At 40.2% G+C, this 27,106-nt stretch overlaps 1 protein-coding gene across 1 annotated transcript in view; it reads left to right on the top strand.

Annotated features, from left to right (window-relative positions):
* The window catches only part of LOC102800724 (NF-kappa-B inhibitor-interacting Ras-like protein 2), a 51,024-nt gene that overhangs the window by 18,668 nt on the left and 5,250 nt on the right, over nucleotides 1-27,106 (top strand). The window contains exons 4-6 of the mRNA XM_085508168.1: nucleotides 241-336; nucleotides 568-661; nucleotides 1,854-1,940. Coding sequence (XP_085364294.1) covers nucleotides 241-336; nucleotides 568-661; nucleotides 1,854-1,940 — 277 coding nt within the window. The remainder of the gene's footprint in view (nucleotides 1-240; nucleotides 337-567; nucleotides 662-1,853; nucleotides 1,941-27,106) is intronic.

Below are 27,106 nucleotides of genomic sequence, written 5' to 3'. Positions count from 1 at the left end.
AAGATATTAATTTGTTTTGTTGATAAATTATTTTTATTACCACAATTTTTTATTAGTACATGTATTCTGTATTATCATCAGTAACCAAATTAATTTAAACTTGCAAATATAACATATAGAAAGACAAATCTACCTTAAACAATGATGATCAGCTTCTGTCAAGGCTTGTAGTTTTAAACAGCTTATAATTTACCAAGAATAAATTGAAGTGGAATGACAAATGATTCTGTTCTGTTTTAGGGTTTCCTTCTTGTCTACAGTATTACAAGCAGAGAATCATTCAAACAAATAGACAAATTGAAAAAAGAAATTGATAAATCAAGAGACAAAAAAGAGGTAATTATTGCAGTTACCACGTACTTACTGTCTACAAATGATATATAAGGTTACCACTGTCTACAAATGATATATAAGCTTATTACTTTCTAAAAATTATATACCAGGTTAGTACTGTCCACAAATGTTTAGTATTCAAGTAGAGGGAAGCAGGAAAGTCATTAAATTGTTTGTTTCTACGTGATATCCATCTATATCGTCTATTATGATTTGATAAACCACATTTTTCAGGTATCAATAGTAGCTGTTGGAAATAAAGTTGACCTTGACCATGAAAGAGAGGTTGATTTCACAGTAGCTACATCTTGGGCTCATAAAGAAAAAGGTGAGAATTAAGTCTCATTTTTTCGTATTGCAGTCGAGAAATCTTATAATGTGCATAATGTGTGTTCTCGTATTGGTTGAAATCTAGTAATTGTATCATATTCTGCTGTTCTGTCATGACATCATTGATGATGTCATACTTACATGGTTCATTACTATGAACTCAATTATAACAAATATTTGTAAATATAAAATGGCATTCATATACCGGGGTAGTTGTAGAAAACTGCCTCTGGAGGGCACTTGCAATGTCTACTACTGTGGACGCGTGAATGAAAGGAACACCCAATTACCAACATCATGAGCAAACTTGCTAACGAATCACCTGTGTTGATATCTGGAGATTGTTATCAATTTAAAACACTTCTCAAGGGGAGGCAATGGAATTTTCTGAGAGGAGCCCACTCTCAAGTCGTTACTTTATGCTCAATTTTCGTATATTTTCTCGTTTTGCACTATTTTAAATGTAAACAATAATAAATACATGTACAATTACAACAACCATTTGATGTAAATAGTATTGTTTTGATAAAATTTGACCATGTTTGAGAGTAGATTCTAGTAGTAGCATATGCTGATAACATTTCTACAAAAAGTGGTGACTGCATAGAACTTTCTGGAGTTTCTTTTCTCTGATTTAACCTGCAAATTACTCGTATGTACCAGTTTCAAATAAATGTTACTTTAAATTAGTAAAATTTCCTCGTACTCAGACTTGGTGATTTTCATTCAGGGGAAAATAATTTCACTGCAGAGTTGTGATTTTCAAATTATTCACAAAAATTCAAAAAAAATGAGAGAATCCAATTACGCTGTCTGTCTCTAAATTTGATATTGAGGATTTATACCGCTGTTCACAATTTGTTCCCAAGGCGCATCTCCAGCTCTGATAATGGAGGAATTTAATGATGAAATGTATTATGGAAAATTCATATACCGATCATGCCTCTCTAAAAGTATCTTGGCCTAATCTGATAACAATCTTCAGACGTCAATTTGAATCAGCACAGGCGATTCGTTTGAAAGTTTGCTGACAATGTTGGAAATTAGGTGTTCCTTTCATTCACACGTCCACAGTAAATCAATTCTGGTTCAACACATAGGTATTATGTTTAATAATTATATTTTATAGTTTAATATTATTATTATTAATGATGAACCTGCAATCTAGTGTCTTTCTGTCTCTATTTCAGTGCGTTTATTTGAAGTATCAGTGCGGGACAGACGAAGTGTTCTCGAACCACTAGTTTATTTAGCATCTAGGATGACACAGCCATCCAGTAAGTTGAGAATTTCACTTATCATGTTATTGAATTTGAATACCATAAACACCACCTAGTCAGCTGGATATACACATGTAAACACCACCCAGTCAGCTGGATATACACATGTAAACACCACCTAGTCAGCTGGATATACACATGTAAACCCCATCTAGTCAGCTGCATATACACATGTAAACACCATCTAGTCAGCTGGATATACACATGTAAACACCACCTAGTCAGCTGGATATACACATATAAACCCCACCTAGTCAGCAGGATATACACATGTAAACACCACCTAGTCAGTTAGATATACACATGTAAACCCCACCTAGTCAGCAGGATATACACATGTAAACACCATCTAGTCACTTAGATATACACATGTAAACACCACCTAGTCAGTTAGATATACACATGTAAACACCATCTAGTCAGCTGGATATACACATGTAAACACCACCTAGTCAGCAGGATATACACATGTAAACACCATCTAGTCAGCTGGATATACACATGTAAACGCCACCTAGTCAGTTAGATATACACATGTAAACACCACCTAGTCAGCTCGATATACACATGTAAACACTACCTAGTCAGCAGGATATACACATGTAAACACCACCTAGTCACCTGGATATACACATGTAAACACCACCTAGTCAGCAGGATATACACATGTAAACACCACCTAGTCAGTTAGATATACACATGTAAACACCACCTAGTCAGCTGGATATACACATGTAAACACCACCTAGTCATCAGGATATACATGTAAACACCACCTAGTCAGCAGGATATACACATGTAAACACCACCTAGTCAGTTAGATATACACATGTAAACACCACCTAGTCAGCTGGATATACACATGTAAACACCATCTAGTCAGCTGGATACACACATGTAAACACCATCTAGTCAGCTGGATATACACATGTAAACGCCACCTAGTCAGCTGGATATACACATGTAAACCCCACATAGTCAGCTGGATATACACATGTAAACACCACCTAGTCAGTTAGATATACACATGTAAACCTCACCTAGTCAGCAGGATATACACATGTAAACACCACCTAGTCAGTTAGATATACACATGTAAACACCACCTAGTCAGTTAGATATACACATGTAAACACCATCTAGTCAGCTGCATATATGCATGTAAACACCACCTAGTCAGTTAGATATACACATGTAAACACCACCTAGTCAGCTCGATATACACATGTAAACACCACCTAGTCAGCTGCATATACACATGTAAACACCACCTAGTCAGCTGGATATACACATGTAAACACCATCTAGTCAGCTGGATATACACATGTAAACACCATCTAGTCAGCTGGATATACACATGTAAACCCCACTTAGTCAGCTGGATATACACATGTAAAACCACCTAGTCAGTTAGATATACACAAGTAAACACCACCTAGTCAGCTCGATATACACATGTAAACACCACCTAGTCAACAGGATATACACATGTAAACACCACCTAGTCACCTGGATATTCACATGTAAACACCACCTAGTCAGCATGATATACATGTAAACACCACCTAGTCAGCAGGATATACACATGTAAACACCATCTTGTCAGCTGGATATACACATGTAAACACCACCTAGTCAGCAGGATATACATGTAAACACCACCGAGTCAGCAGGATATACGCATGTAAACACCACCTAGTCAGTTAGATATACACATGTAAACACCACCTAGTCAGCTGGATATACACATGTAAACACCATCTAGTCAGCTGGATACACACATGTAAACACCATCTAGTCAGCTGGATATACACATGTAAACGCCACCTAGTCGGCTGGATATACACATGTAAACCCCACATAGTCAGCAGGATATACACATGTAAACACCACCTAGTCAGTTAGATATATATATGTAAACCCCACCTAGTCAGCAGGATATACACATGTAAACACCACCTAGTCAGTTAGATATACACATGTAAACACCACCTAGTCAGCAGGATATACACATGTAAACCCCACCTAGTCAGCTGGATATACACATGTAAAGCCCACCTAGTCAGCTGGATATACACATGTAAACACCACCTAGTCAGTTGGATATACACATGTAAATCCCACCTAGTCAGCTGGATATACACATGTAAACACCACCTAGTCAGCAGAATATACACATGTAAACACCATCTAGTCAGCTGGATATACACATGTAAACACCATCTAGTCAGCTGGATATACATGTAAACACCACCTAGTCAGCAGGATATACATGTAAACACCACCTAGTCAGTTAGATATACACATGTAAACACCACCTAGTCAGCTCGATATACACATATAAACACCACTTAGTCAGCTGCATATACACATGTAAACACCACCTAGTCAGCTGGATATACACATGTAAACACCATCTAGTCAGCTGGGTATACACATGTAAACACCATCTAGTCAGCTGGATATACACATGTAAACCCCACCTAGTCAGCAGGATATACACATGTAAACACCATCTAGTCAGCTGGATATACACATGTAAACACCACCTAGTCAGTTAGATATACACATGTAAACACCACCTAGTCAGCTCGATATACACATGTAAACACCACCTAGTCAGCAGGATATACACATGTAAACACCACCTAGTCACCTGGATATACACATGTAAACACCACCTAGTCAGTTAGATATACACATGTAAACACCACCTAGTCAGTTAGATATACACATGTAAACACCATCTAGTCAGCTGGATATATGCATGTAAACACCACCTAGTCAGTTAGATATACACATGTAAACACCACCTAGTCAGCTCGATATACACATGTAAACACCACCTAGTCAGCTGCATATACACATGTAAACACCACCTAGTCAGCTGGATATACACATGTAAACACCACCTAGTCAGTTAGATATACACATGTAAACACCATCTAGTCAGCTGGATATATGCATGTAAACACCACCTAGTCAGCTGGATATACACATGTAAACCCCACATAGTCAGCTGGATATACACATGTAAACACCACCTAGTCAGTTAGATATACACATGTAAACCCCACCTAGTCAGCAGAATATACACATGTAAACACCACCTAGTCAGTTAGATATACACATGTAAACACCACCTAGTCAGTTAGATATACACATGTAAACACCATCTAGTCAGCTGGATATATGCATGTAAACACCACCTAGTCAGTTAGATATACACATGTAAACACCACCTAGTCAGCTCGATATACACATGTAAACACCACCTAGTCAGCTGCATATACACATGTAAACACCACCTAGTCAGCTGGATATACACATGTAAACACCATCTAGTCAGCTGGATATACACATGTAAACACCATCTAGTCAGCTGGATATACACATGTAAACCCCACTTAGTCAGCAGGATATACACATGTAAACACCATCTAGTCAGCTGGATATACACATGTAAACACCACCTAGTCAGTTAGATATACACAAGTAAACACCACCTAGTCAGCTCGATATAAACATGTAAACACCACCTAGTCAACAGGATATACACATGTAAACACCACCTAGTCACCTGGATGTTCACATGTAAACACCACCTAGTCAGCAGGATATACATGTAAACACCACCTAGTCAGCAGGATATACACATGTAAACACCATCTAGTCAGCTGGATATACACATGTAAACACCACCTAGTCAGCAGGATATACATGTAAACACCACCTAGTCAGCAGGATATACGCATGTAAACACCACCTAGTCAGTTAGATATACACATGTAAACACCATCTAGTCAGCTGGATATACACATGTAAACACCATCTAGTCAGCTGGATACACACATGTAAACACCATCTAGTCACCTGGATATACACATGTAAACACCACCTAGTCAGTTGGATATACACATGTAAACCCCACCTAGTCAGCAGGATATACACATGTAAACACCATCTAGTCAGCTGGATATACACATGTAAACACCATCTAGTCAGCTGGATATACATGTAAACACCACCTAGTCAGCAGGATATACATGTAAACACCACCTAGTCAGTTAGATATACACATGTAAACACCACCTAGTCAGCTGGATATACACATGTAAACACCACCTAGTCATCAGGATATACATGTAAACACCACCTAGTCAACAGGATATACACATGTAAACACCACCTAGTCAGTTAGATATACACATGTAAACACCACCTAGTCAGCTGGATATACACATGTAAACACCACCTAGTCAGCTGGATATATGCATGTAAACACCACCTAGTCAGCTGGATATACACATGTAAACACCACCTAGTCAGCAGGATATACACATGTAAACCCCACCTAGTCAGCTGGATATACACATGTAAACCCCACCTAGTCAGCTGGATATACACATGTAAACACCACCTAATCAGTTGGATATACACATGTAAACCCCACCTAGTCAGCTGGATATACACATGTAAACACCACCTAGTCAGCAGAATATACACATGTAAACACCATCTAGTCAGCTGGATATACACATGTAAACACCATCTAGTCAGCTGGATATACATGTAAACACCACCTAGTCAGCAGGATATACATGTAAACACCACCTAGTCAGTTAGATATACACATGTAAACACCACCTAGTCAGCTCGATATACACATATAAACACCACCTAGTCAGCTGCATATACACATGTAAACACCACCTAGTCAGCTGGATATACACATGTAAACACCATCTAGTCAGCTGGGTATACACATGTAAACACCATCTAGTCAGCTGGATATACACATGTAAACCCCACCTAGTCAGCAGGATATACACATGTAAACACCATCTAGTCAGCTGGATATACACATGTAAACACCACCTAGTCAGTTAGATATACACATGTAAACACCACCTAGTCAGCTCGATATACACATGTAAACACCACCTAGTCAGCAGGATATACACATGTAAACACCACCTAGTCACCTGGATATACACATGTAAACACCACCTAGTCAGCAGGATATACACATGTAAACACCACCTAGTCAGTTAGGTATACACATGTAAACACCACCTAGTCAGCTGGATATACACATGTAAACACCACCTAGTCATCAGGATATACATGTAAACACCACCTAGTCAGCAGGATATACGCATGTAAATACCACCTAGTCAGTTAGATATACACATGTAAACACCACCTAGTCAGCTGGATATACACATGTAAACACCATCTAGTCAGCTGGATACACACATGTAAACACCATCTAGTCAGCTGGATATACACATGTAAACGCCACCTAGTCAGCTGGATATACACATGTAAACCCCACATAGTCAGCTGGATATACACATGTAAACACCACCTAGTCAGTTAGATATACACATGTAAACCCCACCTAGTCAGCAGGATATACACATGTAAACACCACCTAGTCAGTTAGATATACACATGTAAACACCACCTAGTCAGTTAGATATACACATGTAAACACCATCTAGTCAGCTGGATATATGCATGTAAACACCACCTAGTCAGTTAGATATACACATGTAAACACCACCTAGTCAGCTCGATATACACATGTGAACACCACCTAGTCAGCTGCATATACACATGTAAACACCACCTAGTCAGCTGGATATACACATGTAAACACCATCTAGTCAGCTGGATATACACATGTAAACACCATCTAGTCAGCTGGATATACACATGTAAACCCCACTTAGTCAGCAGGATATACACATGTAAACACCATCTAGTCAGCTGGATATACACATGTAAACACCACCTAGTCAGTTAGATATACACAAGTAAACACCACCTAGTCAGCTCGATATAAACATGTAAACACCACCTAGTCAACAGGATATACACATGTAAACACCACCTAGTCACCTGGATATTCACATGTAAACACCACCTAGTCAGCAGGATATACATGTAAACACCACCTAGTCAGCAGGATATACACATGTAAACACCATCTAGTCAGCTGGATATACACATGTAAACACCACCTAGTCAGCAGGATATACATGTAAACACCACCTAGTCAGCAGGATATACGCATGTAAACACCACCTAGTCAGTTAGATATACACATGTAAACACCATCTAGTCAGCTGGATATACACATGTAAACACCATCTAGTCAGCTGGATACACACATGTAAACACCATCTAGTCACCTGGATATACACATGTAAACGCCACCTAGTCAGCTGGATATACACATGTAAACCCCACATAGTCAGCAGGATATACACATGTAAACACCACCTGGTCAGTTAGATATATACATGTAAACCCCACCTAGTCAGCAGGATATACACATGTAAACACCACCTAGTCAGTTAGATATACACATGTAAACGCCATCTATTCAGCTGGATATATGCATGTAAACACCACCTAGTCAGCAGGATATACATGTAAACACCACCTAGTCAGCAGGATATACACATGTAAACACCATCTAGTCAGCTGGATATACACATGTAAACACCACCTAGTCAGCAGGATATACATGTAAACACCACCTAGTCAGCAGGATATACGCATGTAAACACCACCTAGTCAGTTAGATATACACATGTAAACACCATCTAGTCAGCTGGATATACACATGTAAACACCATCTAGTCAGCTGGATACACACATGTAAACACCATCTAGTCACCTGGATATACACATGTAAACACCACCTAGTCAGTTGGATATACACATGTAAACCCCACCTAGTCAGCAGGATATACACATGTAAACACCATCTAGTCAGCTGGATATACACATGTAAACACCATCTAGTCAGCTGGATATACATGTAAACACCACCTAGTCAGCAGGATATACATGTAAACACCACCTAGTCAGTTAGATATACACATGTAAACACCACCTAGTCAGCTGGATATACACATGTAAACACCACCTAGTCATCAGGATATACACATGTAAACACCACCTAGTCAGTTAGATATACACATGTAAACACCACCTAGTCAGCTGGATATACACATGTAAACACCACCTAGTCAGCTGGATATATGCATGTAAACACCACCTAGTCAGCTGGATATACACATGTAAACACCACCTAGTCAGCAGGATATACACATGTAAACCCCACCTAGTCAGCTGGATATACACATGTAAACCCCACCTAGTCAGCTGGATATACACATGTAAACACCACCTAATCAGTTGGATATACACATGTAAACCCCACCTAGTCAGCTGGATATACACATGTAAACACCACCTAGTCAGCAGAATATACACATGTAAACACCATCTAGTCAGCTGGATATACACATGTAAACACCATCTAGTCAGCTGGATATACATGTAAACACCACCTAGTCAGCAGGATATACATGTAAACACCACCTAGTCAGTTAGATATACACATGTAAACACCACCTAGTCAGCTCGATATACACATATAAACACCACCTAGTCAGCTGCATATACACATGTAAACACCACCTAGTCAGCTGGATATACACATGTAAACACCATCTAGTCAGCTGGGTATACACATGTAAACACCATCTAGTCAGCTGGATATACACATGTAAACCCCACCTAGTCAGCAGGATATACACATGTAAACACCATCTAGTCAGCTGGATATACACATGTAAACACCACCTAGTCAGTTAGATATACACATGTAAACACCACCTAGTCAGCTCGATATACACATGTAAACACCACCTAGTCAGCAGGATATACACATGTAAACACCACCTAGTCACCTGGATATACACATGTAGACCCCACCTAGTCAGCAGGATATACACATGTAAACACCACCTAGTCAGTTAGGTATACACATGTAAACACCACCTAGTCAGCTGGATATACACATGTAAACACCACCTAGTCATCAGGATATACATGTAAACACCACCTAGTCAGCAGGATATACGCATGTAAATACCACCTAGTCAGTTAGATATACACATGTAAACACCACCTAGTCAGCTGGATATACACATGTAAACACCATCTAGTCAGCTGGATACACACATGTAAACACCATCTAGTCAGCTGGATATACACATGTAAACGCCACCTAGTCAGCTGGATATACACATGTAAACCCCACATAGTCAGCTGGATATACACATGTAAACACCACCTAGTCAGTTAGATATACACATGTAAACCCCACCTAGTCAGCAGGATATACACATGTAAACACCACCTAGTCAGTTAGATATACACATGTAAACACCACCTAGTCAGTTAGATATACACATGTAAACACCATCTAGTCAGCTGGATATATGCATGTAAACACCACCTAGTCAGTTAGATATACACATGTAAACACCACCTAGTCAGCTCGATATACACATGTAAACACCACCTAGTCAGCTGCATATACACATGTAAACACCACCTAGTCAGCTGGATATACACATGTAAACACCATCTAGTCAGCTGGATATACACATGTAAACACCATCTAGTCAGCTGGATATACACATGTAAACCCCACTTAGTCAGCAGGATATACACATGTAAACACCATCTAGTCAGCTGGATATACACATGTAAACACCACCTAGTCAGTTAGATATACACAAGTAAACACCACCTAGTCAGCTCGATATAAACATGTAAACACCACCTAGTCAACAGGATATACACATGTAAACACCACCTAGTCACCTGGATATTCACATGTAAACACCACCTAGTCAGCAGGATATACATGTAAACACCACCTAGTCAGCAGGATATACACATGTAAACACCATCTAGTCAGCTGGATATACACATGTAAACACCACCTAGTCAGCAGGATATACATGTAAACACCACCTAGTCAGCAGGATATACGCATGTAAACACCACCTAGTCAGTTAGATATACACATGTAAACACCATCTAGTCAGCTGGATATACACATGTAAACACCATCTAGTCAGCTGGATACACACATGTAAACACCATCTAGTCACCTGGATATACACATGTAAACGCCACCTAGTCAGCTGGATATACACATGTAAACCCCACATAGTCAGCAGGATATACACATGTAAACACCACCTGGTCAGTTAGATATATACATGTAAACCCCACCTAGTCAGCAGGATATACACATGTAAACACCACCTAGTCAGTTAGATATACACATGTAAACGCCATCTATTCAGCTGGATATATGCATGTAAACACCACCTAGTCAGTTAGATATACACATGTAAACACCACCTAGTCAGCTCGATATACACATGTAAACACCACCTAGTCACCTGCATATACACATGTAAACACCACCTAGTCAGCTGGATATACACATGTAAACACCATCTAGTCGGCTGGATATACACATGTAAACACCATTTAGTCAGCTGGATATACACATGTAAACACCACCTAGTCAGATATACACATGTAAACACCACCTAGTCAGCTCGATATACACATGTAAACACCACCTTGTCAACAGGATGTACACATGTAAACACCACCTAGTCACCTGGATATACACATGTAAACACAACCTAGTCAGCAGGATATACGCATGTAAACACCACCTAGTCAGCAGGATATACGCATGTAAACACCACCTAGTCAGTTAGATATACACATGTAAACACCACCTAGTCAGCTGGATATACACATGTAAACACCACCTAGTCAGCAGGATATACATGTAAACACCACCTAGTCAGCAGAATATACACATGTAAACACCACCTAGTCAGTTAGATATACACATGTAAACACCACCTAGTCAGCTGATATACACATGTAAACACCACCTAGTCAGCTGCATATACACATGTAAACACCATCTAGTCAGCTGCATATACACATGTAAACACCTCCTAGTCAGCTGGATATACACATATAAACCCCACCTAGTCAGCAGGATATACACATGTAAACACCACCTAGTCAGTTAGATATACACATGTAAACCCCACCTAGTCAACAGGATATACACATGTAAACACCATCTAGTCACTTAGATATACACATGTAAACACCACCTAGTCAGTTAGATATACACATGTAAACACCATCTAGTCAGCTGGATATACACATGTAAACACCACCTAGTCAGTTAGATATACACATGTAAACACCATCTAGTCAGCTGGATATACACATATAAACACCACCTAGTCAGCAGGATATACACATGTAAACACCATCTAGTCAGCTGGATATACACATGTAAACACCAGCTAGTCAGCTGCATATACACATGTAAACACCACCTAGTCAGCTGGATATACACATGTAAACACCACCTATTCAGCTGGATATACGCATGTAAACACCACCTAGTCAGCTGCATATACACATGTAAACACCACCTAGTCAGCTGGATATACACATGTAAACACCACCTAGTCAGCTGCATATACACATGTAAACACCACCTATTCACCTGGATATACACATGTAAACACCATCTAGTCAGCTGGATATACACATGTAAACACCACCTAGTCAGCTCGATATACACATGTAAACACCACCTAGTCAGCAGGATATACACATGTAATCACCACCTAGTCATCTGGATATACACATGTAAACACCACCTAGTCACCTGGATATACACATGTAAACACCACCCAGTCAGCTGGATATACGCATGTAAACACCACCTAGTCAGCTGGATATACACATGTAAACACCACCTAGTCAGCAGGATATACACATGTAAACACCATCTAGTCAGCTGGATATACACATGTAAACCCCTCCTAGTCAGCTGGATATACACATGTAAACACCACCTAGTCAGTTGGATATACACATGTAAACCCCACCTAGTCAGCAGGATATACACATGTAAACACCATCTAGTCAGCTGGATATACACATGTAAACACCATCTAGTCAGCTGGATATACATGTAAACACCACCTAGTCAGCAGGATATACATGTAAACACCACCTAGTCAGTTAGATATACACATGTAAACACCACCTAGTCAGCTCGATATACACATATAAACACCACCTAGTCAGCTGCATATACACATGTAAACACCACCTAGTCAGCTGGATATACACATGTAAACACCATCTAGTCAGCTGGATATACACATGTAAACACCATCTAGTCAGCTGGATATACACATGTAAACCCCACCTAGTCAGCAGGATATACACATGTAAACACCATCTAGTCAGCTGGATATACACATGTAAACACCACCTAGTCAGCTGCATATACACATGTAAACACCACCTAGTCAGCTGGATATACACATGTAAACACCATCTAGTCAGCTGGATATACACATGTAAACACCATCTAGTCAGCTGGATATACACATGTAAACCCCACTTAGTCAGCAGGATATACACATGTAAACACCATCTAGTCACCTGGATATACACATGTAAACACCACCTAGTCAGTTAGATATACACAAGTAAACACCACCTAGTCAGCTCGATATAAACATGTAAACACCACCTAGTCAACAGGATATACACATGTAAACACCACCTAGTCACCTGGATATTCACATGTAAACACCACCTAGTCAGCAGGATATACATGTAAACACCACCTAGTCAGCAGGATATACACATGTAAACACCATCTAGTCAGCTGGATATACACATGTAAACACCACCTAGTCAGCAGGATATACATGTAAACACCACCTAGTCAGCAGGATATACGCATGTAAACACCACCTAGTCAGTTAGATATACACATGTAAACACCATCTAGTCAGCTGGATATACACATGTAAACACCATCTAGTCAGCTGGATACACACATGTAAACACCATCTAGTCACCTGGATATACACATGTAAACACCACCTAGTCAGTTGGATATACACATGTAAACCCCACCTAGTCAGCAGGATATACACATGTAAACACCATCTAGTCAGCTGGATATACACATGTAAACACCATCTAGTCAGCTGGATATACATGTAAACACCACCTAGTCAGCAGGATATACATGTAAACACCACCTAGTCAGTTAGATATACACATGTAAACACCACCTAGTCAGCTGGATATACACATGTAAACACCACCTAGTCATCAGGATATACATGTAAACACCACCTAGTCAACAGGATATACACATGTAAACACAACCTAGTCAGTTAGATATACACATGTAAACACCACCTAGTCAGCTGGATATACACATGTAAACACCACCTAGTCAGCTGGATATACACATGTAAACACCACCTAGTCAGCAGGATATACACATGTAAACCCCACCTAGTCAGCTGGATATACACATGTAAACCCCACCTAGTCAGCTGGATATACACATGTAAACACCACCTAGTCAGTTGGATATACACATGTAAACCCCACCTAGTCAGCTGGATATACACATGTAAACACCACCTAGTCAGCAGAATATACACATGTAAACACCATCTAGTCAGCTGGATATACACATGTAAACACCATCTAGTCAGCTGGATATACATGTAAACACCACCTAGTCAGCAGGATATACATGTAAACACCACCTAGTCAGTTAGATATACACATGTAAACACCACCTAGTCAGCTCGATATACACATATAAACACCACCTAGTCAGCTGCATATACACATGTAAACACCACCTAGTCAGCTGGATATACACATGTAAACACCATCTAGTCAGCTGGGTATACACATGTAAACACCACCTAGTCAGCAGGATATACACATGTAAACCCCACCTAGTCAGCTGGATATACACATGTAAACCCCACCTAGTCAGCTGGATATACACATGTAAACACCACCTAGTCAGTTGGATATACACATGTAAACCCCACCTAGTCAGCTGGATATACACATGTAAACACCACCTAGTCAGCAGAATATACACATGTAAACACCATCTAGTCAGCTGGATATACACATGTAAACACCATCTAGTCAGCTGGATATACATGTAAACACCACCTAGTCAGCAGGATATACATGTAAACACCACCTAGTCAGTTAGATATACACATGTAAACACCACCTAGTCAGCTCGATATACACATATAAACACCACCTAGTCAGCTGCATATACACATGTAAACACCACCTAGTCAGCTGGATATACACATGTAAACACCATCTAGTCAGCTGGGTATACACATGTAAACACCATCTAGTCAGCTGGATATACACATGTAAACCCCACCTAGTCAGCAGGATATACACATGTAAACACCATCTAGTCAGCTGGATATACACATGTAAACACCACCTAGTCAGTTAGATATACACATGTAAACACCACCTAGTCAGCTCGATATACACATGTAAACACCACCTAGTCAGCAGGATATACACATGTAAACACCATCTAGTCACCTGGATATACACATGTAAACACCACCTAGTCAGCAGGATATACACATGTAAACACCACCTAGTCAGTTAGATATACACATGTAAACACCACCTAGTCAGCTGGATATACACATGTAAACACCACCTAGTCATCAGGATATACATGTAAACACCACCTAGTCAGCAGGATATACGCATGTAAATACCACCTAGTCAGTTAGATATACACATGTAAACACCACCTAGTCAGCTGGATATACACATGTAAACACCATCTAGTCAGCTGGATACACACATGTAAACACCATCTAGTCAGCTGGATATACACATGTAAACACCACCTAGTCAGTTAGATATACACATGTAAACCCCACCTAGTCAGCAGGATATACACATGTAAACACCACCTAGTCAGTTAGATATACACATGTAAACCCCACCTAGTCAGCAGGATATACACATGTAAACACCACCTAGTCAGTTAGATATACACATGTAAACACCACCTAGTCAGCTGGATATACACATGTAAACACCATCTAGTCAGCTGGATATACACATGTAAACACCATCTAGTCAGCTGGATATACACATGTAAACCCCACTTAGTCAGCAGGATATACACATGTAAACACCATCTAGTCAGCTGGATATACACATGTAAACACCACCTAGTCAGTTAGATATACACAAGTAAACACCACCTAGTCAGCTCGATATAAACATGTAAACACCACCTAGTCAACAGGATATACACATGTAAACACCACCTAGTCACCTGGATATTCACATGTAAACACCACCTAGTCAGCAGGATATACATGTAAACACCACCTAGTCAGCAGGATATACACATGTAAACACCATCTAGTCAGCTGGATATACACATGTAAACACCACCTAGTCAGCAGGATATACATGTAAACACCACCTAGTCAGCAGGATATACGCATGTAAACACCACCTAGTCAGTTAGATATACACATGTAAACACCATCTAGTCAGCTGGATATACACATGTAAACACCATCTAGTCAGCTGGATACACACATGTAAACACCATCTAGTCACCTGGATATACACATGTAAACACCACCTAGTCAGCTGGATATACACATGTAAACCCCACATAGTCAGCAGGATATACACATGTAAACACCACCTGGTCAGTTAGATATATACATGTAAACCCCACCTAGTCAGCAGGATATACACATGTAAACACCACCTAGTCAGTTAGATATACACATGTAAACGCCATCTATTCAGCTGGATATATGCATGTAAACACCACCTAGTCAGTTAGATATACACACGTAAACACCACCTAGTCAGCTCGATATACACATGTAAACACCACCTTGTCACCTGCATATACACATGTAAACACCACCTAGTCAGCTGGATATACACATGTAAACACCATCTAGTCGGCTGGATATACACATGTAAACACCATTTAGTCAGCTGGATATACACATGTAAACACCACCTAGTCAGATATACACATGTAAACACCACCTAGTCAGCTCGATATACACATGTAAACACCACCTTGTCAACAGGATGTACACATGTAAACACCACCTAGTCACCTGGATATACACATGTAAACACCACCTAGTCAGCAGGATATACATGTAAACACAACCTAGTCAGCAGGATATACGCATGTAAACACCACCTAGTCAGTTAGATATACACATGTAAACACCACCTAGTCAGCTGGATATACACATGTAAACACCACCTAGTCAGCAGGATTTACATGTAAACACCACCTAGTCAGCAGGATATACACATGTAAACACCACCTAGTCAGTTAGATATACACATGTAAACACCACCTAGTCAGCTGATATACACATGTAAACACCACCTAGTCAGCTGCATATACGCATGTAAACACCATCTAGTCAGCTGCATATACACATGTAAACACCTCCTAGTCAGCTGGATATACACATATAAACCCCACCTAGTCAGCAGGATATACACATGTAAACACCACCTAGTCAGTTAGATATACACATGTAAACCCCACCTAGTCAACAGGATATACACATGTAAACACCATCTAGTCACTTAGATATACACATGTAAACACCACCTAGTCAGTTAGATATACACATGTAAACACCATCTAGTCAGCTGGATATACACATGTAAACACCACCTAGTCAGTTAGATATACACATGTAAACACCATCTAGTCAGCTGGATATACACATGTAAACACCACCTAGTCAGTTAGATATACACATGTAAACACCACCTAGTCAGTTAGATATACACATGTAAACACCAGCTAGTCAGCTGCATATACACATGTAAACACCACCTAGTCAGCTGGATATACACATGTAAACACCACCTATTCAGCTGGATATACGCATGTAAACACCACCTAGTCAGCTGCATATACACATGTAAACACCACCTAGTCAGCTGGATATACACATGTAAACACCACCTAGTCAGCTGCATATACACATGTAAACACCACCTATTCACCTGGATATACACATGTAAACACCATCTAGTCAGCTGGATATACACATGTAAACACCACCTAGTCAGCTCGATATACACATGTAAACACCACCTAGTCAGCAGGATATACACATGTAATCACCACCTAGTCATCTGGATATACACATGTAAACACCACCTAGTCACCTGGATATACACATGTAAACACCACCCAGTCAGCTGGATATACGCATGTAAACACCACCTAGTCAGCTGGATATACACATGTAAACACCACCTAGTCAGCAGGATATACACATGTAAACACCATCTAGTCAGCTGGATATACACATGTAAACCCCACCTAGTCAGCTGGATATACACATGTAAACACCACCTAGTCAGTTGGATATACACATGTAAACCCCACCTAGTCAGCAGGATATACACATGTAAACACCATCTAGTCAGCTGGATATACACATGTAAACACCATCTAGTCAGCTGGATATACATGTAAACACCACCTAGTCAGCAGGATATACATGTAAACACCACCTAGTCAGTTAGATATACACATGTAAACACCACCTAGTCAGCTCGATATACACATATAAACACCACCTCGTCAGCTGCATATACACATGTAAACACCACCTAGTCAGCTGGATATACACATGTAAACACCATCTAGTCAGCTGGATATACACATGTAAACACCATCTAGTCAGCTGGATATACACATGTAAACCCCACCTAGTCAGCAGGATATACACATGTAAACACCATCTAGTCAGCTGGATATACACATGTAAACGCCACCTAGTCAGTTAGATATACACATGTAAACACCACCTAGTCAGCTCGATATACACATGTAAACACTACCTAGTCAGCAGGATATACACATGTAAACACCACCTAGTCACCTGGATATACACATGTAAACACCACCTAGTCAGCAGGATATACACATGTAAACACCACCTAGTCAGTTAGATATACACATGTAAACACCATCTAGTCAGCTGGATATACACATATAAACACCACCTAGTCAGCAGGATATACACATGTAAACACCATCTAGTCAGCTGGATATACACATGTAAACACCAGCTAGTCAGCTGCATATACACATGTAAACACCACCTAGTCAGCTGGATATACACATGTAAACACCACCTATTCAGCTGGATATACGCATGTAAACACCACCTAGTCAGCTGCATATACACATGTAAACACCACCTAGTCAGCTGGATATACACATGTAAACACCACCTAGTCAGCTGCATATACACATGTAAACACCACCTATTCACCTGGATATACACATGTAAACACCATCTAGTCAGCTGGATATACACATGTAAACACCACCTAGTCAGCTCGATATACACATGTAAACACCACCTAGTCAGCAGGATATACACATGTAATCACCACCTAGTCATCTGGATATACACATGTAAACACCACCTAGTCACCTGGATATACACATGTAAACACCACCCAGTCAGCTGGATATACGCATGTAAACACCACCTAGTCAGCTGGATATACACATGTAAACACCACCTAGTCAGCAGGATATACACATGTAAACACCATCTAGTCAGCTGGATATACACATGTAAACCCCACCTAGTCAGCTGGATATACACATGTAAACACCACCTAGTCAGTTGGATATACACATGTAAACCCCACCTAGTCAGCAGGATATACACATGTAAACACCATCTAGTCAGCTGGATATACACATGTAAACACCATCTAGTCAGCTGGATATACATGTAAACACCACCTAGTCAGCAGGATATACATGTAAACACCACCTAGTCAGTTAGATATACACATGTAAACACCACCTAGTCAGCTCGATATACACATATAAACACCACCTCGTCAGCTGCATATACACATGTAAACACCACCTAGTCAGCTGGATATACACATGTAAACACCATCTAGTCAGCTGGATATACACATGTAAACACCATCTAGTCAACTGGATATACACATGTAAACCCCACCTAGTCAGCAGGATATACACATGTAAACACCATCTAGTCAGCTGGATATACACATGTAAACGCCACCTAGTCAGTTAGATATACACATGTAAACACCACCTAGTCAGCTCGATATACACATGTAAACACTACCTAGTCAGCGGGATATACACATGTAAACACCACCTAGTCACCTGGATATACACATGTAAACACCACCTAGTCAGCAGGATATACACATGTAAACACCACCTAGTCAGTTAGATATACACATGTAAACACCATCTAGTCAGCTGGATATACACATATAAACACCACCTAGTCAGCAGGATATACACATGTAAACACCATCTAGTCAGCTGGATATACACATGTAAACACCAGCTAGTCAGCTGCATATACACATGTAAACACCACCTAGTCAGCTGGATATACACATGTAAACACCACCTATTCAGCTGGATATACGCATGTAAACACCACCTAGTCAGCTGTATATACACATGTAAACACCACCTAGTCAGCTGGATATACACATGTAAACACCACCTAGTCAGCTGCATATACACATGTAAACACCACCTATTCACCTGGATATACACATGTAAACACCATCTAGTCAGCTGGATATACACATGTAAACACCACCTAGTCAGCTCGATATACACATGTAAACACCACCTAGTCAGCAGGATATACACATGTAATCACCACCTAGTCATCTGGATATACACATGTAAACACCACCTAGTCACCTGGATATACACATGTAAACACCACCCAGTCAGCTGGATATACGCATGTAAACACCACCTAGTCAGCTGGATATACACATGTAAACACCACCTAGTCAGCAGGATATACACATGTAAACACCATCTAGTCAGCTGGATATACACATGTAAACCCCACCTAGTCAGCTGGATATACACATGTAAACACCACCTAGTCAGTTGGATATACACATGTAAACCCCACCTAGTCAGCAGGATATACACATGTAAACACCATCTAGTCAGCTGGATATACACATGTAAACACCATCTAGTCAGCTGGATATACATGTAAACACCACCTAGTCAGCAGGATATACATGTAAACACCACCTAGTCAGTTAGATATACACATGTAAACACCACCTAGTCAGCTCGATATACACATATAAACACCACCTAGTCAGCTGCATATACACATGTAAACACCACCTAGTCAGCTGGATATACACATGTAAACACCATCTAGTCAGCTGGATATACACATGTAAACACCATCTAGTCAGCTGGATATACACATGTAAACCCCACCTAGTCAGCAGGATATACACATGTAAACACCATCTAGTCAGCTGGATATACACATGTAAACGCCACCTAGTCAGTTAGATATACACATGTAAACACCACCTAGTCAGCTCGATATACACATGTAAACACTACCTAGTCAGCAGGATATACACATGTAAACACCACCTAGTCACCTGGATATACACATGTAAACACCACCTAGTCAGCAGGATATACACATGTAAACACCACCTAGTCAGTTAGATATACACATGTAAACACCATCTAGTCAGCTGGATATACACATATAAACACCACCTAGTCAGCAGGATATACACATGTAAACACCATCTAGTCAGCTGGATATACACATGTAAACACCAGCTAGTCAGCTGCATATACACATGTAAACACCACCTAGTCAGCTGGATATACACATGTAAACACCACCTATTCAGCTGGATATACGCATGTAAACACCACCTAGTCAGCTGTATATACACATGTAAACACCACCTAGTCAGCTGGATATACACATGTAAACACCACCTAGTCAGCTGCATATACACATGTAAACACCACCTATTCACCTGGATATACACATGTAAACACCATCTAGTCAGCTGGATATACACATGTAAACACCACCTAGTCAGCTCGATATACACATGTAAACACCACCTAGTCAGCAGGATATACACATGTAATCACCACCTAGTCATCTGGATATACACATGTAAACACCACCTAGTCACCTGGATATACACATGTAAACACCACCCAGTCAGCTGGATATACGCATGTAAACACCACCTAGTCAGCTGGATATACACATGTAAACACCACCTAGTCAGCAGGATATACACATGTAAACACCATCTAGTCAGCTGGATATACACATGTAAACCCCACCTAGTCAGCTGGATATACACATGTAAACACCACCTAGTCAGTTGGATATACACATGTAAACCCCACCTAGTCAGCAGGATATACACATGTAAACACCATCTAGTCAGCTGGATATACACATGTAAACACCATCTAGTCAGCTGGATATACATGTAAACACCACCTAGTCAGCAGGATATACATGTAAACACCACCTAGTCAGTTAGATATACACATGTAAACACCACCTAGTCAGCTCGATATACACATATAAACACCACCTAGTCAGCTGCATATACACATGTAAACACCACCTAGTCAGCTGGATATACACATGTAAACACCATCTAGTCAGCTGGATATACACATGTAAACACCATCTAGTCAGCTGGATATACACATGTAAACCCCACCTAGTCAGCAGGATATACACATGTAAACACCATCTAGTCAGCTGGATATACACATGTAAACGCCACCTAGTCAGTTAGATATACACATGTAAACACCACCTAGTCAGCTCGATATACACATGTAAACACTACCTAGTCAGCAGGATATACACATGTAAACACCACCTAGTCACCTGGATATACACATGTAAACACCACCTAGTCAGCAGGATATACACATGTAAACACCACCTAGTCAGTTAGATATACACATGTAAACACCACCTAGTCAGCTGGATATACACATGTAAACACCACCTAGTCATCAGGATATACATGTAAACACCACCTAGTCAGCAGGATATACACATGTAAACACCACCTAGTCAGTTAGATATACACATGTAAACACCACCTAGTCAGCTGGATATACACATGTAAACACCATCTAGTCAGCTGGATACACACATGTAAACACCATCTAGTCAGCTGGATATACACATGTAAACGCCACCTAGTCAGCTGGATATACACATGTAAACCCCACATAGTCAGCTGGATATACACATGTAAACACCACCTAGTCAGTTAGATATACACATGTAAACCCCACCTAGTCAGCAGGATATACACATGTAAACACCACCTAGTCAGTTAGATATACACATGTAAACACCACCTAGTCAGTTAAATATACACATGTAAACACCATCTAGTCAGCTGCATATATGCATGTAAACACCACCTAGTCAGTTAGATATACACGTGTAAACACCACCTAGTCAGCTCGATATACACATGTAAATACCACCTAGTCAGCTGCATATACACATGTAAACACCACCTAGTCAGCTGGATATACACATGTAAACACCATCTAGTCAGCTGGATATACACATGTAAACACCATCTAGTCAGCTGGATATACACATGTAAACCCCACTTAGTTAGCTGGATATACACATGTAAACACCACCTAGTCAGTTAGATATACACAAGTAAACACCACCTAGTCAGCTTGATATACACATGTAAACACCACCTAGTCAACAGGATATACACATGTAAACACCACCTAGTCACCTGGATATTCACATGTAAACACCACCTAGTCAGCAGGATATACATGTAAACACCACCTAGTCAGCAGGATATACACATGTAAACACCATCTAGTCAGCTGGATATTCACATGTAAACACCACCTAGTCAGCAGGATATACATGTAAACACCACCTAGTCAGCAGGATATACGCATGTAAACACCACCTAGTCAGTTAGATATACACATGTAAACACCACCTAGTCAGCTGGATATACACATGTAAACACCATCTAGTCAGCTGGATACACACATGTAAACACCATCTAGTCAGCTGGATATACACATGTAAACGCCACCTAGTCAGCTGGATATACACATGTAAACCCCACATAGTCAGCAGGATATACACATGTAAACACCACCTAGTCAGTTAGATATACATATGTAAACCACACCTAGTCAGCAGGATATACACATGTAAACACCACCTAGTCAGTTAGATATACACATGTAAACACCACCTAGTCAGCTGGATATACACATGTAAACACCACCTAGTCATCAGGATATACATGTAAACACCACCTAGTCAGCAGGATATACACATGTAAACACCACCTAGTCAGTTAGATATACACATGTAAACACCACCTAGTCAGCTGGATATACACATGTAAACACCATCTAGTCAGCTGGATACACACATGTAAACACCATCTAGTCAGCTGGATATACACATGTAAACGCCACCTAGTCAGCTGGATATACACATGTAAACCCCACATAGTCAGCAGGATATACACATGTAAACACCACCTAGTCAGTTAGATATACACATGTAAACCCCACCTAGTCAGCAGGATATACACATGTAAACACCACCTAGTCAGTTAGATATACACATGTAAACACCATCTAGTCAGCTGGATATACACATGTAAACACCACCTAGTCAGTTAGATATACACATGTAAACACCATCTAGTCAGCTGGACATACACATATAAACACCACCTAGTCAGCAGGATATACACATGTAAACACCATCTAGTCAGCTGGATATACACATGTAAACACCAGCTAGTCAGCTGCATATACACATGTAAACACCACCTAGTCAGCTGGATATACACATGTAAACACCACCTAGTCAGCTGGATATACACATGTAAACACCACCTAGTCAGCTGGATATACACATGTAAACACCACCTAGTTAGCTGGATATACACATGTAAACACCACCTAGTCGGCTGGATATACACACGTAAACACCACCTAGTCAGCTGGATATACACATGTAAACACCACCTAGTCAGCTGCATATACACATGTAAACACCACCTATTCACCTGGATATACACATGTAAACACCATCTAGTCAGCTGGATATACACATGTAAACACCACCTAGTCAGCTCGATATACACATGTAAACACCACCTAGTCAGCAGGATATACACATGTAATCACCACCTAGTCATCTGGATATACACATGTAAACACCACCTAGTCACCTGGATATACACATGTAAACACCATCTAGTCAGCTGGATATACACATGTAAACCCCACCTAGTCAGCTGGATATACACATGTAAACACCACCTAGTCAGTTGGATATACACATGTAAACCCCACCTAGTCAGCAGGATATACACATGTAAACACCATCTAGTCAGCTGGATATACACATGTAAACACCATCTAGTCAGCTGGATATACATGTAAACACCACCTAGTCAGCAGGATATACATGTAAACACCACCTAGTCAGTTAGATATACACATGTAAACACCACCTAGTCAGCAGGATATATACATGTAAACACCATCTAGTCAGCAGGATATACACATGTAAACACCACCTAGTCAGCTGCATATACACATGTAACACCATCTAGTCAGCAGGATATACACATGTAAACACCACCTAGTCAGCTGCATATACACATGTAAACACCATCTAGTCAGCTGGATATACACATGTAAACACCACCTAGTCATCTGGATATACACATGTAAACACCATCTAGTCGGCTGGATATACACATGTAAACACCACCTAGTCAGCTGGATATACACATGTAAACACCACCTAGTCAGCTGGATATACACATGTAAACACCACCTAGTCAGCTGGATATACACATGTAAACACCACCTAGTCAGCTGGATATACACATGTAAACACCACCTAGTCGGCTGGATATACACACGTAAACACCACCTAGTCAGCTGGATATACACATGTAAACACCACCTAGTCAGCTGCATATACACATGTAAACACCACCTATTCACCTGGATATACACATGTAAACACCATCTAGTCAGCTGGATATACACATGTAAACACCACCTAGTCAGCTCGATATACACATGTAAACACCACCTAGTCAGCAGGATATACACATGTAATCACCACCTAGTCATCTGGATATACACATGTAAACACCACCTAGTCACCTGGATATACACATGTAAACACCACCTAGTCAGCTGGATATACGCATGTAAACACCACCTAGTCAGCTGGATATACACATGTAAACACAACCTAGTCAGCAGGATATACACATGTAAACACCATCTAGTCAGCTGGATATACACATGTAAACCCCACCTAGTCAGCTGGATATACACATGTAAACACCACCTAGTCAGTTGGATATACACATGTAAACCCCACCTAGTCAGCAGGATATACACATGTAAACACCATCTAGTCAGCTGGATATACACATGTAAACACCATCTAGTCAGCTGGATATACATGTAAACACCACCTAGTCAGCAGGATATACATGTAAACACCACCTAGTCAGTTAGATATACACATGTAAACACCACCTAGTCAGCTCGATATACACATATAAACACCACCTAGTCAGCTGCATATACACATGTAAACACCACCTAGTCAGCTGGATATACACATGTAAACACCATCTAGTCAGCTGGTTATACACATGTAAACACCATCTAGTCAGCTGTATATACACATGTAAACCCCACCTAGTCAGCAGGATATACACATGTAAACACCATCTAGTCAGCTGGATATACACATGTAAACGCCACCTAGTCAGTTAGATATACACATGTAAACACCACCTCGTCAGCTCGATATACACATGTAAACACCACCTAGTCAGCAGGTTATACACATGTAAACACCACCTAGTCACCTGGATATACACATGTAAACACCACCTAGTCAGCAGGATATACACATGTAAACACCACCTAGTCAGTTAGATATACACATGTAAACACCACCTAGTCAGCTGGATATACACATGTAAACACCACCTAGTCATCAGGATATACATGTAAACACCACCTAGTCAGCAGGATATACACATGTAAACACCACCTAGTCAGTTAGATATACACATGTAAACACCACCTAGTCAGCTGGATATACACATGTAAACACCATCTAGTCAGCTGGATACACACATGTAAACACCATCTGGTCAGCTGGATATACACATGTAAACGCCACCTAGTCAGCTGGATATACACATGTAAACCCCACATAGTCAGCTGGATATACACATGTAAACACCACCTAGTCAGTTAGATATACACATGTAAACACCACCTAGTCAGCAGGATATACACATGTAAACACCACCTAGTCAGTTAGATATACACATGTAAACACCACCTAGTCAGTTAGATATACACATGTAAACACCATCTAGTCAGCTGGATATATGCATGTAAA

Source organism: Saccoglossus kowalevskii, chromosome 14 (genome assembly GCF_978046115.1).
Source record: "Saccoglossus kowalevskii chromosome 14, keSacKowa6.1, whole genome shotgun sequence".
Lineage (NCBI taxonomy): Eukaryota > Metazoa > Hemichordata > Enteropneusta > Harrimaniidae > Saccoglossus > Saccoglossus kowalevskii.
This window is presented reverse-complemented; position numbering and strand designations above follow the sequence as displayed.